The sequence below is a fragment of the Cavia porcellus genome, unplaced genomic scaffold, assembly GCF_034190915.1.
Source record: "Cavia porcellus strain 051 isolate PalLab524CR breed Dunkin Hartley unplaced genomic scaffold, mCavPor4.1 scaffold_12, whole genome shotgun sequence".
In the NCBI taxonomy this organism is placed as follows: domain Eukaryota; kingdom Metazoa; phylum Chordata; class Mammalia; order Rodentia; family Caviidae; genus Cavia; species Cavia porcellus.
The window spans coordinates 31,773,027-31,791,776 of record NW_026947495.1 but is presented as its reverse complement, the minus strand read 5'-3'; the positions used below and the strand labels follow the sequence as shown (position 1 = coordinate 31,791,776).

The window sequence follows — 18,750 nt, the reverse complement described above, 5'->3', positions numbered from 1 at the left end:
AACTAATGTTATGTAAACAATGTATTTGAAAGTTAGAACAAAATGAGAGCAATGACACATAAAAATAGCTCTCATTTGTATAGTACAGCTCATCATTTCTTTGTTCCTTATGACAATCTTCTGAAATAGACACTAGTATTTGCACTTTTTAAATGCGAAAAGTCTTTATAAAGTACTTTATTCACATTTTTAGACAACTACTAAATGGCTTGTAAACACCCAAATTCAATGGTTTGTATTTAAATTTCACATGATTTCCACTATGCAACATTGATTTTCCTGAAGAAAACTATACAGAGAATCCAGAGCATGACTTAGAGCGATTATGTTGAACAAAGAAAAAAGAGGTGGTTTTCCTTCCAGATGGTGGCATACAATTAAGAAACAGAAATACAAATATACTTAACATATTTTAGCAAAAATGTAGAAGGTGACACTGAGTGAAATAGCTTAAAATGTTTAATTATTTATAAATAATGCCCATTAAATTTCAATTAGAGAGTTAAATCAGACCAACGAGTTTTGTTTTAGCTTGGCCAGCTATTGCAAATCATAAGGCAGTGGTACATGTCTGTAATGAGGTACTCAACAGGATGAAACAAACAGACAGCAAGTGCAAGGCCAACCTAAACTACATACACAGTGAGTTCAAAACCAGCCTACAACCGTAGTGAGATCACAGCTCAAAACAAACCAAAAAGAATCATTTTCAGTTTTAGAATAGTCGTAAGTGAAACTTGTATGAATAGAATACATTGATGATAGTGAAAAGTAAGTGCTGGAATGTCAGGGAAAAATAAAAATAGCAGAAATTAAAATATGTTGTGTATTGATTTAACTTCCTCACATCAAGAATATATTGTAAATATAACAATGTGCTAGGTACCTATATTAATCATAGATATAGATGAGGAAAAATGTGTAATAGGTTTCAGCTTGCAGAAGTCAATAAACTTTTCAGAAAGTAGTAACAGTATTCAACTGCAGATGATGATTTGCTTTCCAGACTTATGGTGGAGGAAAGTTCATGAAAGAGCTTGTGTAAAAAGGAATAGCCAAGCAGTCACATCACCAATAGTGTGGACAGAGCATGAGAAGCGTGAGAAAGAAAAAGTTGGGTATGTGACATATGTGACTAATAGAGAGGAAATGCAGCCAAGATTTGACGGACTTTTGTGTCTCTCTGGTTTCCTTGTGAGCAGAGACCTTTGAAAGAGCAAGTTCAGAATTTTGGAACCTTAAAATAGTGAGAAGGCAATGGGAGAGAAGCAGGTGTAAAATTGTAAAGAGTAGGAAAGAAGACATGCTATTGAATGGAACATCTAATCAGAAAAAGAAACTATTCAGATGTGGAGCTTAAGAAAATTGTATGACATGCAGCCAGAAGACTGTTAGAAGGAAATACATGGGAAATAAAACCAAGAGATGATTCTTGATAGGTCAAGATACAGAAGGTGGGATATGGAAAGAATGGAGAGGTTGGCACTCGGGAAGCTAAAGTGATCCTGTTTCTGCTGAGATGTAGTCATGTGACAAGAGCAGATATGCGGCTGCATTTTCCAATACAGAAGACATATCTCCATCTCTTCACAAACTGTATGATCTCTATTATCTTTAATCAGAAAATACATTTGATTAAGCTTATGTCTTCTCTTACCCCTCAATATTGAATGGAGCAAAATATTTTCTCTGTGGATAAAATGTGATTTAAATATTCAAAAGAATGCAGATTAACAACATTATTCTTGCATTATCCTGGAAGTCTTGTTTATGAATCTAAGCCTATTTTGATTAATTGGGTATAGCCTATAAATAATTTAAAATATAAACATTACTCTCATGTGTTGATGTAATTTAAATCCCTAATGATTAAGGTTTTCTTTTTAGTCATTATATTCTGAAGTTTTCCAAATTGATTTGGTCACCTAAAATTAGACTTAATAGGCAAAAATGTTTTCTGAAAATTTATCACTGAAAGCTGAGGTGATACTCCAACTGAGACTAAGGAACTAGTTAGACGTTAAGTGTTGTGTTATAAGGAAATTCCCTGTGTGCTGTGCTTTGATCCTGGACCCTTTTCCAAGTTTCCCCTTCTCTTCATGATCCAGCAACTAATATAGGAAAGCCAGGTATATCATGAAGCCTGAGGCAACGTGACCCTCTAAATCTTGTATTTGATATCTCCTTGTGAAGTATTTCAAATACATAAAATCTTCATAAATGAATCATTTAATGCAGTATTGGAATATTCCCAGGAATTCAAGCAGCCTCCATTATAATAACACATTTTTACTTTTTTTGTTTGCAGAGATTATTTGCATTGCCTACTCTATACACTGGACGTCACCCTCAAAATTAAAACAATCACAGGTAGATGAGTACAGAAAGGGTGAGACTGACACTAGATTAACCTAGAGGAGTTTCAAGTTTCATAATTATACACACACACACACACACACACACACACACACACGGTCACTGGGACTCAGGTATACATTACCCTCAAAACAATAGTACACTAAATATAGCATCTGACTTCTGGGAGAATTTTGAGATAGGAAATGCTGTTTCTTAAAATTTGTTAGCCTATTTCCACTTTTTAGAAAAAGCATTAAAAGATACCTGACTTACCAGTTTTCCAAATGAAGTATCCTAGTTCTGGTGTAAGGCATTGATTGTCTCAATTGTGAGAGTGACTTCCAGTGTATCTAGTAGCCATTGAAAATAATCTCTGCAGTTACTTCTGGGCGTCTTCCAAGTGTTATCATTGTTGGCATTGTTGTGACATAATGCTTTGTGAAGTAAAGGTGTGTGAAAGACTAAGAAATAGTCCAACTAGCTGTGGTCTTGCTGTCTGGAATTACTTATAAATAATCGAAATCAAGCAAAACTGTATCAAACACAGGGAGACTATATTGATTAGTTTGTAAGAAAGTTAAGTATTTTTTCTTTTGAATTGACTTCCTGTTAGAAATAGTCTGTTAATTCTATACACTAACTTTGTGCAATCCAATTTTTTCCTGCTTTCTCAACATTTATAAATAACTGAATTTCCTGATTCCTATGCAAGTAGGTCTGATTTTCACTTTTACTGTCATCTTTGTGGGTTACCTAACAAGTTTCTAAAATTTTATTTAAAGAAAAATAAAAAACAGACAAAAGATAGGAAATACTATGTAATTAAAAAATAATAAACAGTAAGAAATCAATAGTTGATAAGTTACATCTTGTCCTCTTAGAAATAGTTGTTCAACTTACAAAAGTGAAGCGTAGAAAGTGGACATTCAAATAGCGAGACTATAAACAGTTCTGTTCAAAGATCCAATGAAAACCTAGTAATATGTTTATCAATCCTACACACTTTAATATACATGGAGTTATATTTTTTAGAGCACTTTCTTTTCCTCTCTTTTTTACAATAGCAATTACATGTTTTGGGCTTTATTACTCTTACAGTTCTTATTTCTTTTTACCCTAGAGACACAATGTGATATTTATAAATATGATTCTTATTTATTTCACTAAGGAGGATTGTCTCAAGTTGTATCCATTTACCTATGAAGGCCTCAAGATCATCCGTTTTATAGCTCAGTAATATTCCATTGTATAAAAAATACCACATCTTTTCATCCACTCTGTAGTTGATGGGCAACTTTTTTGTCGATTCCAAGATTTAGCTATTACAAATTGTGCTGCTATGAACATAGGTGAACATATATCACTGTGATATAACATTTTCAGTTTTTCTGATAAAATACCCAGGAGGAGAATAACTAGACTGAATGGAACTTTCAATCCTAGTCTTCAGAGAAATGTCCATACTGATGTCCATAGTGGTTGCACCGGTCTACACTCCCACCATAAGTAGATCAGTGTTCCTTTTTCCTCCTTAGCCTCGCCAACATTTGTTATCATTTGATTTCTTGATGGCAGCTGTTCTTTCTGGAGTGAGATGAAATCTCAGTACTGTTTTAATTTGCATTTCTTGAATGACTAGTGATGGTGAACATTTCTTCATGTATTTACTTGCCATTTGTATAACTTCATCTCAGAAATGTGTGTTCATCTCAGATGCTCATTTTGGAGAGGGCTTTTGAATTTGGGGGCCTTGATGTTTTTCAATTCTTTGTATGTTCTTGATGGAAGTCCTTTGTCTTGAGGGGTTGCTGGCTAAAATTCTTTCCCATTTGTGGGTTTTCTTTTCACTCTGTTGGTGATTTCTTTTGTAGTGTGAAACTTTTCAAAAATATGAGATCCCAGTTGTTGATTCTTTGAAGTGTTTCTCGTGCAGCTTGCATTTGGTTCATGAATTCTCTGTCTACCACTGTATCTCCAAGACTTCTGCCTACCTGTCTTCCAGTAGATTTAGTGCTTCTTCTTTAATATTTAGACCTTTGATCCATTTAGACTTTAGGTTTGTGCATGGTAATAGGCATGGGTCTAGTTTCAGTCTTCAGCATGTGGAGAACTAATTTTTCTTTTTCTTTTTCTTTTTCTTTTTTTTTTTTTTTTGTCTTTTTCGTTTTTTATCTGTACCAGGGATCGAACTCACGACTGCCTGCTTGCAAGGCAGGCGCTTATGCCACTGAGCTAAATCCCCAGCCCCCAAGAACTAATTTTTCCAACAACATTTATCAAAGATGCTATCCTTCTTCCAGCAAACATATTTAGCCTCTTTGTCAAATATCAGGTGGCTGAGTGTCTTTGTAGTTGTGCTTGCATCTTCTGATTTATTCCTTTGATCCTCATGTCTATTTCTTCATCAGTACCATGCTGATTTTATCACTGTGGCTTTGTAGTATAGTTTCAAGTCAGAAATTGAGATGCCTACTGCCTGACTTCTTTTGCCCAGAATTGCCTTTGTTATTCTAGGATTCTTCTCTTTCCAAATAAATTTTTGGAGATTTTCTCTAGATCTGTGAGGTATGTTACTGGTATTTTAATTGGGATTGTGTTAAATCTGTATAACAGTATTGGTAGTATGGCCATTTTCACAGTGTTGGTTCTTCCTAGCCAAGAGCATGGATTATACTTCCATTTTGTAATAGTCTCTTCAATTTCCTTTTTTAGCATAGCGTAATTTTCAGCAAATAGCTCTTTTACATTCTTAGGTTGATTCCACAGTATTTCATTTTTTTAGATGCTATTGTGAAGGGTTATCTTTCCATAATTTGTCTCTCAGTGAGTTTTTTTTTTGTTTATGTGCAGGAATGCTATTTATTTTTGAGCACTGACTTTGTCTCCAGCTATACTGCTGAATTTGTTTATTATTTCTAGTAGGATTTTAATGGAGTTTTTTGGGTCTATCATGTTATCTGCAAGTAGTGGTAATTGAACTTCTTTCTTTCCTATCTTTGTTCCTTTTATTTCTTTCTCTTATCTGATTGCCCTGGGTAGTATTTCCAGAACTATATTAGTTAAGAGTGGTGATCATGGGCATCCTTGTCTTGTTCCTGATTTAAAGTGAAAGCTTTCATTTTTTTTCCATTTAGTAAAACGTTGGCTGTTGGTTTGTCATAGATGGCCTTTATAAGATTGAGGTAGACACCGTGTATTCTGAGTTTCTGAAGGTTTTTATCATGAACATGCATTGAATGTTATGGAAAGCTTTTTCTGCTTCTATTGAGATGACCATGTGGTTTTGTTTTTTGTCCTGTTGATATGGTATATTAAATTAATTTATTTGTGTATATTAAACCATCCCTGCATTCCTGGAATGAATCACACTTGGCCATGATGTATAATCTTCTTGATGATTTGATGCATTCTAGTTGCCAGTATTTTCCTGAGAATCATTGCATCAATGTTCATTAGGGAGATTGGCCTATAGTTCCCTTTTTTGGTTAGATCTTTCTCTGGTTTTGTTATGAAGGTAATTCTTGCCCTCAGGAATGATTTAGGGAGGATTGCTTCCATTTCAATTTCATTGAAGAGTTAAGGGAATATTGTCATTAAATCTTCTTTAAATTTATCCGTCAGGACCTAGGCTTTACTTTGTTGATAAGTTTTTAATTATGTTTCCTATTTCAGTAGCTGATATTGAATTATTCCAAATTGCTACATCTTCTTGGTTGAGCTATGGTATTTCATATGTTTCTAGAAATCTGTCCATTTCCTCTGTGTTTTCCACTCTATGTGAGTAGAGATTTTCAAAGTAGATATTCATGACCTTTTGACTTTCCATGGGATTTATAGTAATTAACCCCTTTTCAGTCTTTATTGTGTGATTTTGGGTTTTTTCTCTTTCTCTTTGTAAGGTTAGCTAGAAGTTTATCAATTTTGTTTTTTTTTTTCTCAAAAACCAGCTTTTTGATTCATTAATTATTTGTATTTTTTTAGGTTCAATTGCATTGGTTTGTGCTCTAACCTTTACAATTTCCTCTCTTTTATTAATTTGGGTTTAACTTACTCTTCTTTTTTCTAGAAGCTTGAGATGAAGCCTTACATTGTTCATTTATGCTCATTCTGTTTTCTTGATATGAGAATTTATTGCTATGTATTTCCTTCTTAAGACCACTTTCATTGCACCCCACAGATTACATTATGTTGTTTCCTCATTTTCATTGAATTGTAGGTATTGCTTTATTTATTCTTTAATTTGATCTATAGCCTACTGGTTGTTCAAATGCTCTTGTTTAATTTCCATGTATTTATGCAAGTTTGCCATTACTTTGCATTAATTTTCAGTTTCAGTGTGTTATGGTCAGTTATTACACATGAGATAATTTCCATACCTTTGCAATTACTTGAGAATGTTTTATGGATACTATATGGTCTGTTTTGGAGAATGTCCCATGTGCAGCTGAGAAGAATTGTATGCTGATGTGGTAGGGTGGAACCCTCTACTGGGTCCAATTACTCGCAGGTATGATACAGTTCTATTATTTCTTTGCTGATTTTTGTCTAGTTGATCTATCTGCTTGTGACAACAGGCTGTTAAGGTCCCCCGTGTTAATCATGTTCTTGTGTATTTGTTTTTTCATGCCTATTAGTATCTGTTTTATATAGTTGGGTTCTCCTGTATTTGGTGCATATATATTTATAATTGTTAGTTCTTCCTCTTGAATTTTTCCACTAACGAGAATGTAATGACTTTCTTTATGTCTTTTAATCATTTTAGGTTTGAAGTTCACGTTGTATACAAATAGAATATTTACCCCTGCTTTTTTCAAGGTTACTGTTGCATGGAATACTGTTTTCCATCTTTGACTTTTAATTTATGAGTTTCCTTTTGGGTCAATCTTAAAGAAACAAAATCATACTTTCATTTAGTGAATACATACATCACACTAAAAATAATCTTGCTGTTTAACTGTGTAAGAACTGCTATGTCTCTAAAGGTTTGTTAGTATAAAACTTTCAAAATTGCCCAGGTTTATAAGTATTCTTTATGTGGATTATTTGTAGAATTTTTGCAGAAGTATCAATGTAATTGGCTTATCCACTACTTTGATAATTGTGCAAGGATGAATATTTTCATTTTTTAAAAAATCAGCTGCATAACACTCAGAAGGGCTGTTTTATAATTCTTGATCATGGAACTTTACAGGTTTTTAATTGATGATAATTTTAAAATTATATGATTAAACTATTAGAAACTCAGTGATAAACCATTTCACTTGTCTTTTTTTCCTGATTCAAATATGGGTATTTGGACTTTAATTAAAACACACAAGTGCACTAACATGTAAACATGAAAGTAAATGTTTAATTTTAGAAATATCAGTACTCAAGTTACCTAAATGTATTACTCGGAAATTAGTTATATGTTATTTATGTTAGGTTTCTGACAAAATTAATACTCTTATATAGTAGTAATTATTCAAATATAGATGAACAATTGCTAAGAAACTGCTTAGTAGAAATGTGTTATCTAGTGAAGCTACATCATGAAAATTTTTTCAAATTTCACCCAGATATAAAATGATGATGAAAGATGTTTTAGCATCAAAGTCACTAAGAACTTTAACTCATGTTTGATACTGAATTTCAAAATATTTTACATTAGCAACCATAATTTTTGTTTTTCTTATGCAATATTTTCTCTTAGTTTACTAATTCTATTTCAGGGCAGTCACTTGCAGTTTTTATAGTTTTAGATAATCTATAAAGTATTACATTGGCCTTAACTATTATTAACAATCAATTAATGATAATAAAGCATGACATTTTTTATATATTTTCCTTTGGGATCTTGGAACAAAAAGAAATTGCCAAATAGCAGCTCTACATAACATAATATTTAATTGTAACAGCAAACTTTTGTTTAGTAAGTGTGATGCACTATATTACAAGCTTTCAATATTATCTTCATCACAACACTGTGAATTACCAGGATGGTAAAAATCTTGTCAACCCCCTCATAAGGTTGGTGAAAGGAATTGAAACCAAGAAACTAGCTCCAGAGTCTATTTGCCTCTCTGCTACAATGCACTTATTAATATGTCCGATGTGCTGAAATCCTGCACTGAGCATTCACCTCACCCTTCTGCATGCCTTGCCAGCAACACTTTTTGCCAGTCACAAGAACACTGCAAGAGAGATAGGTTGATGGCCTCATTTTATAGATAAGAATGATAATCAACTACCTAATTAAACAATTAAATGTACCCTATACTGATAACTGTGGTAATTAATGTTAGATTATTATATGATTTTAATAATTTTTATATTGTTGCACTTTGAATTTGGGAGTGTTAGGTAAGACTAAGAAATATATTGGGAACTTTGAGAGTCCTTACAGAGTACTTAACCAGCTTTGGGAAAATAGCAAGCAGAAGTAGAGAATACACAACTTAGTGGTTTAATAAGATTTAGATTTAATTAATTTCAAAACTACATGTTCTGACTTAAGGTTACGTTAAAGACAGAGAGAAGTATTTTATGCTTATACCAAACAGTTACTACCAATAGGTAACTCAATGTATAGGCACTATTTATACCTACTAGGCTACTCATTAGTAAATATGATTTTAGTCAATACAGTATATTGACTCAGTTTTTTTTTAAGATTTTGATATCAAAACATTTATGATTAGATATTCTTCATATACTGAAGTACAAATTAAATGTAAAATTACTTTTAGATTAACATATCTTCACTCGCATTCTAATATAATTTGAATATCTCTCTTAGTTACTTTTCTCTTATTACTAAGACAAACCATGCGATTACCCAAATTAAGAAAGGAGAGATTTATTTAGCTGAGAGTTTGTGGAAGTTTCAGTCCACGCTTGGCTAGTACAAAGACAGAGTGACAAATAGCAGAGGGCAACAGTTCATGTCAGGTGCAAGATACAAAATCAACATGAGCAAGATGGAGGAGCATGAGATAAAGATTCTTTCTGTGCCTTATATTGTATATAGTCAATCCAACCAAGGGTGAGTACTCACACCCACAATCCAAGTATTGGGCCATGAATCAGTGACAAACTCTAGAAGACTGCCTCCAGAAAGCACTTCCATTACTGCATGCGGCTCAGAGGGTCATCCATACACAAACTATAAAAATATGCCTTATCAAAAGTGCAATGATTTAGAATTATTCCAGATTCCAGAGTTTTCTTCATCTGAGAATATTTGTATAGATGCCTTAGTCATTTTCTGGTTGCTGTGACATGGTAATCACTGACAAACACTATTTAAAGGGCAGAAGTTGTTTTGGCCCATGTTTTCAGACCATGGTGTCCTGTTTCCAAGGAAAAAAACTGTGTGTTAGAAGGGTCAGGCAGAGGAAAGTTGTTCCCATTATGGAGAACAGGAAGCAGAAAAAGAAAGGAGCTGGAAAGAGTGGTATGCCCTGTAGGTCATGCTGTAGTAATCTGTCTCTTCCAAGGAGACCACACCTACTAGTGACAACACCTGTAGTGTCTTCATCCTCCCATCACATTACAAAAGCCCCACCTCCAAATGCATTAGGTCTTGGGAGGACATTCCAGATCTAAATCATAAAAATAACTTTATTGATTAAGCATTCTTAAGTTACATATCCAAAATCCAAAATGTCTCAGAATCTGAATTATTTTGAGTGTTTTCTTGGTGTTCAATTTTTTTTTTTTATTTAATCACTTTGGATTTCATGTTTTCATATTAGGAACACTCAGTCTTTTGTTGTTGTTACCTCATTCAATTCTAATAAGAGTCCTAAAAATTTGCTATCTTATATATTTTACAAGTGAGAAATTTCAGACTGAAGAAGGTTAAATTATATGTTCAAATTATGCAGGAATAAAAGACATACAAATTCAATCCACATATTTTAAATTTATACTACTTTAATGGTTGAAAAATATATTTTAATTCATTACATGAAAAGAATAATATTTCACTTCCTATGCATCTTTTAAAAGTTACATTTTTAATCACATGTTCTAATAATGTTTCAAAATTAGAGCTGTTCTCTGACAATATTTTTTAGTTTTATTTTATAGAATGATACTAGCAATATGTTGTGCTTAAGATGAATAGCAACACTTTTTTTTCGTTTTTATATATTTTTAGGTCCTGAGGAGGTAGAAATCAAGTGTTCCTTGAATCATATTGCTTGCCTTGGTACCAGCAAATGTGTCCATTTATCCCAGCTGTGTAATGGTGTCTTCGATTGCTCAGATGGTTATGATGAAGGAGCACACTGTCGTGGTAAGTCGATTTGTGGAATAAGACAAGTGAACTATTAACTGTATCACTGTAGTGAATGTTCTGAATGAACCTTTAATCCACCTCTTCTTTCAATCATAGCCGTATCAGTTAGAAAACACGAGTTGTATTGTCTGTCACTCAATATGTGTCATGAAGTTATAATTATTGTGTTTTATTTAACAATATCATTAGAATAAAACACAAAGCTACACTTGATTCTGGATTCTTGAACAATTACATGTTTTACATAAAAGTGTTCTTTTGAGCAAAGGACAATTGGAAAATTGTCACAGTAATTTGATAGCAAAGAAAGATAAAGCTCTTTTGCTTAAACAATTATTAAATAAAGAATAATTGAAGAAACACTTCTACAACCAAATATGTTAGCAAATTTATTAGCCATCAATTCATTCCATAATATTATTTTCATGATATCATGCAATTAACTTTTCTAAAATTTTCTGTCTTTTCAAAGAGCTGCATCTTAGTTCTGTAATGGTTAAAATTTACCTGTATGTAAAATCAGAAAGACAATTTGAACTGGCACATTCTATTAAAACTATGATAGGAATGAGGAAAATGAAACATAAAATCAAAATATAAAATCATGGGGTCAAGAAATGGAACCAGAATCAAGGCTGAGAATCAGACAAGTGAATCAGGCTGCAAGTTGAGTCAGGAAGAGAAGAAGTCTTTATCTCAGGTATTCAGGGAGATTGTAACACAAATGATAGTAAAACCAAGATTCAAAGAGAACCTGTTCTTCATTTTGTTATCCTGTGGGATAATGAGAGATAGAGGATGTTCTAGAAAACTGAAGATAAGTGTCTGACCTCTGCACAGCCATGTGGAAAAATGTTTCCAGTTTTTCAGAAGGAGGAAAATTTGTAACTATGTACTTATTTCAAAGTCAGCTACTACATCTTAAAATTTCTAGTTAACAATGTCCAGGCCAAAACACAACGTTTCTGGCTCTTACTTATCAGGGCTTGGAGGCCCGTGGTTTCTCAACTCCAGGTAAAAATAATACACTGAATTCTCAACCCAAAATGGATGGAATGTTAGAAAAAGAGTAAATACATTAAAGTTGATACCCAAAGGTAAGGATGTTGAAAATCCATAATTAAGTTACTGAAATCAACTGAGACACGGTATCTTTCTCTTCTTCCCAAAGGGATGGCCAAATATTGTGGTTTTAAGGGCATATTCCAGCTGGGAAGTTAAAAGTCTTCACCAATTTTTTTCTTTACTTGAATATCTTCCTTCAACTGTGAAAGGTTCCCATAAAGAGATAAATACACTTTTAGTTTCAATTATTAATACCTGTGCAACAATAATAAGAGATTTTATTTTTATTTAACAGTTTCATAACATGTCTTTGTTATGATTACACACTCAAAAGAATGATAGTAAAAAGAAGTAAATTATTAAATTACATAGTGATAAGATTTTTATACTTTAAGAAATTATGTTGTCTGAAACCTCACTGAACTTCAGATGTAATACATACTTTTACTCTTTTCCAATTTTTTTCAAGCAGATATATGTGACTAAGCTTTTAAAATTATAAAAGCAACACATTGCCAAATATTACTTCTTCAGAGACAATTATACAGATTTTAATATCAAAGATTTTACAGTACTATGAATCATTTGAAAATATATCTGCACTTTTAATTAAAATTTAGATTTTATAATCTCATAAATGGGAGTATATGTTTATAGCAAAACACAGAATTCAAATAAAAATATACTGGGAGACAAAAATAAAATTTTACATTAATCTTCATGTTTGAAAAGATCAGCTTATATGTCAGATTGAAAGAATATATAATTACTTGTGCTCTAGTCTTTTTACTATAATTAGTTTTCTACCTGCTTCAAAATTCAATTTTTTTTGTATAGAAACCTTTTTATTTATTAATTTAATTTCCCTGTAAACAATTTATTGTACTGCTGTGACCTTTTACATATTTCTAGACTTTATCAAATAAGGTGTTTTATAAAAAAGCTAAGAAAATATCATGACCTATGGTGGATTTAGAATTACAAGGACTGTTTTTCACACTTTATATGCTGTTTACCTCAGTAGAGAGTGTTTCACCTGTATTTTTGTCTTTGTGCACTACATATAAGGGTAGGATCAAGGTGAATGAAAAGAAATGTTCACTCCACTCAGTGGTTTTAATAAAAATGTTTGCTTTGAGAAAAGAAACTCTGAGTTGTGTTTACATACTTGGCATGGTAAAGTGCCTTGAATACAATGATAAAAATTAAGCCTCACGGACAACTTTAGACTTGCTACATGAGTAGCAAGATTTGTGTTTGGATGAGAAAAGGTGGTTGGCTGATTGTGGTCAAAATTATATCAAGGCAGATTGTGGTCAAAATTATATCAAGGCAATGAAGTCTACTTCTCACTTTCAACCTTCCTTCCAACTTTTGGTCACACCTGGTGAGAAAAATGTTTTCCTACTTGTTAATTAGGCACTAGTTCTGCCTCATGTCTAGGGAGTTTTCTCATTTACTATAGATACATACGAAAGAAAAACACCAAATAAATCCAAACACTGCATTGCTTCATGGAACACTTCTAAATCACTGGCTGTCTTTTGTTGCATTCTAAGCATATACCCTGTTTTATGTCATTAAACATGAACTCTCAACCATGATGCAAAAATTAATTTTAATAAAGTTCCCAAAGTATACTTGGTAGTATAAATGTGTCCTCTATGAAAATTACTCACAAGAAAAACTTAGTATTTTGGAAGTTTTGTCTTGTCTTAGAGATGCTTTTGTTAACAACTGAATTTTCTGAATATTTTCTGAAAAAATCAACTTCTTTCTAGTGAAAATAGTGAAAATATATCTACTATTAATGATTTCCTATAACACTGATATTTTAATTTACATAATTTGGCTCCATTTGAAAAAAGAAAAATATGTATGTATGTATCATTATATATAGGAATATGCTCATAAAAAATTTTTCAATACGAACTTGCAAAATCACCTCATTGTATTTTTAAAAGTTTTATCTTCTGCACAGTATTTTACAGTGGCAGTATATTTCCCATCTAAATTTACATGAGCAATATAAAACACTCTATATATAAAAAATAAAAAGTAAAATATTTAAAAGGAGTCCCAATCCATGGTATTGCCACAGAAATCCTCACAACAGCTAGAAGTAAACAGAATCAACTATTAGAAAACAGATTCTCTAAGTTACCTCAAAGTGCTAGGTTACAATTTGACAGTCTTAAGAGATGTCATTAACTAGCATTAAGAAGGGTCTAAGGAAGAGGATAAGCTTGAGAAGTAAAATAAAATACATTGAAATATAAAATTAAATCTAAAAATAAAATCTAAAAACAGTCTCTGTGACATTCTGGTCTTGCTCTGCTAAAAGAACGTGGAAAATTTTCAGATCTGTGTAGGAAAGAATTGTAATTTCTGCATAACTAGAAACAAATTGTGTAATTTCTGTAATTATTTCAATGGCTCTGTAAATCAAAGGAAATAAAATATGTGAACAATTTACTAACACTGATTAAGGAATAAAATTATTTTTTAAAATTTTTCTTCCAAAACTTATGATTATATATACATGAATATATATACTCATCATTTTTTTTTATTTTTCCTCTATGAAACTATTCCTATATAACTCTTCAGTCTCATACATGTAATGGCTGTTATATTTTATCAGGAATATAAGAAGTATAAAATTCTTTTATCACCAAATTTCTTGAAATGTATTAAATTATATTTTGTAATTTTATAGCATTTGAAATATAACTTTTCTAATATGTACAAGTATATTTTTCCATATATATATATATATACATACATATATATATATATATATATATATATATATATATATACAGTATCTGGTTAGTAATTGTAATATATTTACTTTAGAAAAGAATGTATAATATTTAAAATTTTGTGTAGCTATTTTGTTCTTTTATGTTTCTATCCAAAAGCTAGTTTTATAATAAAATACCAAAGCAATTTCGGGAGTGATCTATAACTTACTTAGAGGCTTTCTCACCACTGATCATGGTAAATGGCAGTTTATATTTTTTTGCACTGTCACATGGTGGAAAAATTAGTAATCCTTTAAATTCCTTGCTCAAAGAATTTCAAATGTTCTAAAAATGAATTAACTGAAAGATATAACTTGGAGCTGATTTATTCAGGACTCAAATTTTAAATCCTAGAGAAAGGAAAAATTATTGTTCTGTTACTCATTTTAACATTGATTTCACAGAGGCAAACATTTTACCTCACAGGTCTTGAATGGAAGGAAAGAAGGAAGGGAGAGAGGGAGGGAGGGAAGGAAGAGAAAAACAAAATGAGGAAGGAAAGCTGTTGAAGAAAGGTGAATTTGTAACTGTTGTTTTTATTTTAACTTCATTGTTAATGGATCTTGCCTTAGTGCTGTTTGAAAAGTTCTATTGAGACTGTCATTCTTTTCCTAAAATTAAATCATGCTACAAAGAGGAAATTTTAGCCTAAAGAATTAAAATCTGAATTAATATTACAGAAAGTGCATCTACCAGCAATAGTAGGCTTAAAGCATATGGAGCAAAACTTCACCAGCACACACTCAAAGGCTTTAAACATCAATAAACTTGAGTTAAGAAACAAAGCAGTGGAATTAGCCAGGAATACCTGGGTTATGGGATTTTGGGTTAATAGAACTCCTGTAATTTAAGAGTAGATCCTGCAATATTTTCTAAAGGAGGGTAATGTCTATCACCTTAACACTAGTAGACTTAAGGGTCAAGTTTAGTTCTTTCCAGAAGTTAACAAGGATTTCCAGGGAAAATAAATCTACAAGTATCATCATATCCTCCATTTTTATTTGACATATAATATTTGTTCATGGAAATCATATCTGTTTATGAAGTATATAATGATAGTTTTATATAGTAATATAATGTATAAGAAATGATTAAAATGATGCATATGATTAGGATTGTTTACTTACTGAAGTTTCTTATATGAGTATATTTGTATGAGCACACATATATTCATGTCACACACATATATTTTATAAGTCCCATTTAATTGGAAATATGCTTTTGTCTGTTAACTGACTTGTTAACACTGATTTTTCAGATGTAGCTGCTTAACTAATCTTGTTAAAGTCATTTTAAGTTTAAGTTTTACCTGTCTGTATGGATATTTATATTTCTAGAACCAGCTAACTTACTCAGTCTATACCTTTGGGAAAGAAATCCAAAAATGTTGATTGTAGTTTGTAAGAGAATATTTTGTTGGCAGACCAATATCATCAATTAATGCTAATATGCTAGATTCATATTCTCTTACCCCAGAGAAATTTGTTTTTAGAACTAGCTATGAAAGTTGAAAAAAAGGGGGAAATTATTCAGATGATGGAGGAATTTACAACTACCTTTAAGTGACCTAAGGTAAAAGTTTTAATTTAAAAATTATTTATTTAAACTTTGCTCAGATTATATATCTAAATCTCTTAAAGTACATGTTGTCAAAGTATCTTAGAATAGTGCACATACAGATTAAAATCAATTTTATCAGTGCTAAGAATCTAGTATATTATAGATCTTTTAATATTTTTGAATAGGCTCTTATTTTTAGATAGTCTTGATTTTCAATAGATGCAAGTAAAAGCACGCCACTCTTGCCTTATTGGAATGTTTATTCTATTTGTTTACCTAACAACTGGAAGGGCAGAACTGGCCATTGCTTGGGTATTGGATTTTGTTTTTTAGTGTAACCAACTCCTACCACACCTATTTTCTAAACAGGACAGATTCTTTGGTAGGAATTTTGCCAGCCCAGGAGGGTCAAGTCCTGGTAGTGTATTTGCCTAGTGTGTTTGAGGCCACAGGTCCTACCTCTGTCACTGCAGTGAGGAATGTTAAAAGCCCATGTTATTCACCAAAAAAAAAAAAAAAAAAAGAAAAAAAACCCACAAAATTCAGGAGTCATTCCTATAATATTCTTTACTCAACAAAAGATAAGTCTTAATTTTGTCTCACTTTTGAAATTTATTTTAAGCAACCAGAGCAACATTCTCGAACAATTTACTAAAACACTTCTTTGTTGGATTATGCTTAGATTTTGTCTTCTTGTTCCTTAATTTTGAAAATATACAACTGTTTCAATATTATTCAGAGTACGAAGGGTAACACACTGTCACTCAGCTCTCCACTCAACTTCAGATGTTAGGTCAAATCCCTTATGATTCATTATTTAATTTTTGACACTAGCAGCTTAATACTTAAAAAAAATAGCGAATTAAAACAAGTAGCTGAGCTTGACTGGAGTCACACAGAAATCAGTTTGAGAGTCAGGTTTGCACACAGTGACCTTGAGTTTCATTCTCCAGTTTTGACCACTGGGCCTTAACATACGGACTCTGAGAAGAACATAAAATTGGTATGCTTCAGCATCCTTTCTGACCTAGTCTCAAGGCAGCAACTTGGCTTAAAAAAATCCACTGAAAGATATTTTTGAACTAGCTATATATTCCCTGTCAGTTTTATTAATTGATTGAACAGAAAAAAATGTGCTGAGTTAACAGCAAGCTGAACATGTATATAACCAGCTTGCATAATTCAGTGTCTCAATCTGACTGGTAGACCTATCCTCTTGAGAAAAATTAGTGGTTTCATTTGGTGAAGAATGTGGAAAGGAAAGGAATTTTAACTCTTTGAAGTAGCTCTTCACTACTAACAATGGGAAGTTTTCTGTCCTAAAATGACTTTAGGAATTCAACTTTTATAATGTGATTTGAAAATAATCAGACTTCACAAGCTCATTCAATGGGGAAAATTTAGATTTTGCACACACACACACACACACACACACACACACACACAAGACACAGTGCGATTCCGATGAGAAATAACTAATAAATATTAGGAAGAATTGAGATATTTAAAGTTGAATCCAGAGTTCTAACTGAAGCTCCCAAGTGATTTTTTTTTTTTTTTTTATATTTCTGCTAGGGTTTAAAGCTAGCTTTTGACTGAAATTATAGAAATTGTTTTGCATCCTTTTATCTGATCTATGTTACCACTTTTTTTTTAATTGATACCAGGGATCGAACTCACAACCATGCGCTTGCAAGGCAGGTGCTTATGCAACTGAGCTAAGTCCCCAGCCCCTTATGTTACCACTTAATAGAGCAAACCCTATGCTGAATTACATAGGTGCTGGTGTCACCTGGGATTTCTGAATGTGTAACACATCACAATTCATGTGCTGAATCCTAATTACTAAGACAACAGCATGAGGAAGTAGAACTTTTGGAATATGATTAAATCATGAAAGAAAAGCACTCATTAACGGAATCAGGGCCCTGATAAGATAGGGCAACAGGAGCTTTTTTGCCCCTCCTTCTATGTAAGCACAGAACCTAAAGACCGGTTCTGTGAATGAGAAAGTGGGACTATATCCAAACTCTTAATCTAATAACACCTGATTTTAGACTGCCTAGCCTGCAGAACTGTGAGAAGGGAATGTCTGCTATTAAAGATGTATTGAGTCTTTGGTATTTTGTTATAGCAACTTACACAAAATAGGATACAATTGCAGTGGATTATCTTAATATATTAAGTGATGTTCAGAAAGAAAGAAACAGCCAGCCATGAGACTGGTGAATTCTGAGCTTATCATAGTAAATTACTTCAGAATCAAAAGAAGCAGTTATTTCTTTTATGCTGTTGTAGGAAGATAGAGGTGCATGCATGTGTGCTCTCAGTTTTCTGAAATTTCCTAAATGTTTGAATATGTGAATATAGATAAAAAACTTTTAAAGATGAATCAACTGGGATTTATTTGCTTTATTTGATTTATATTCTACTTTTCTATTATGCTTGTGATTAAGAAAAACATGAAATCAAAGAATAGATCTTCCTATGCTACAGAAAATTATAGGCCCATGCAGACAACTCTCTGTGGTTGGGGAAACACTGAGTGCCAAGCAAAGTGGCATCACTGAGCCCACTGAGCTGCTTCAGAACTATGTCAGTGTGCCTGTGAGCCGGAGCTTGAGTGTTATGTACAAGGAAGGACAAGCACTAAAGAGCACTTTTCAGTGCCATTAG

General features: G+C 32.3%; 1 protein-coding gene across 7 annotated transcripts in view; it reads left to right on the top strand.

Annotated features, from left to right (window-relative positions):
• Lrp1b (LDL receptor related protein 1B) overlaps positions 1 to 18,750 on the top strand; it is a 1,703,137-nt gene that overhangs the window by 613,424 nt on the left and 1,070,963 nt on the right. For all 7 annotated transcript variants that reach the window (XR_010050782.1, XM_063259026.1, XM_063259028.1 and 4 more), the window contains exon 3: positions 10,502 to 10,639. Coding sequence is in view for 6 of the 7 variants with exons in the window: in XM_063259026.1 (XP_063115096.1) it covers positions 10,502 to 10,639 (138 nt within the window). In the remaining variant the exon portion in view is untranslated. The remainder of the gene's footprint in view (positions 1 to 10,501; positions 10,640 to 18,750) is intronic.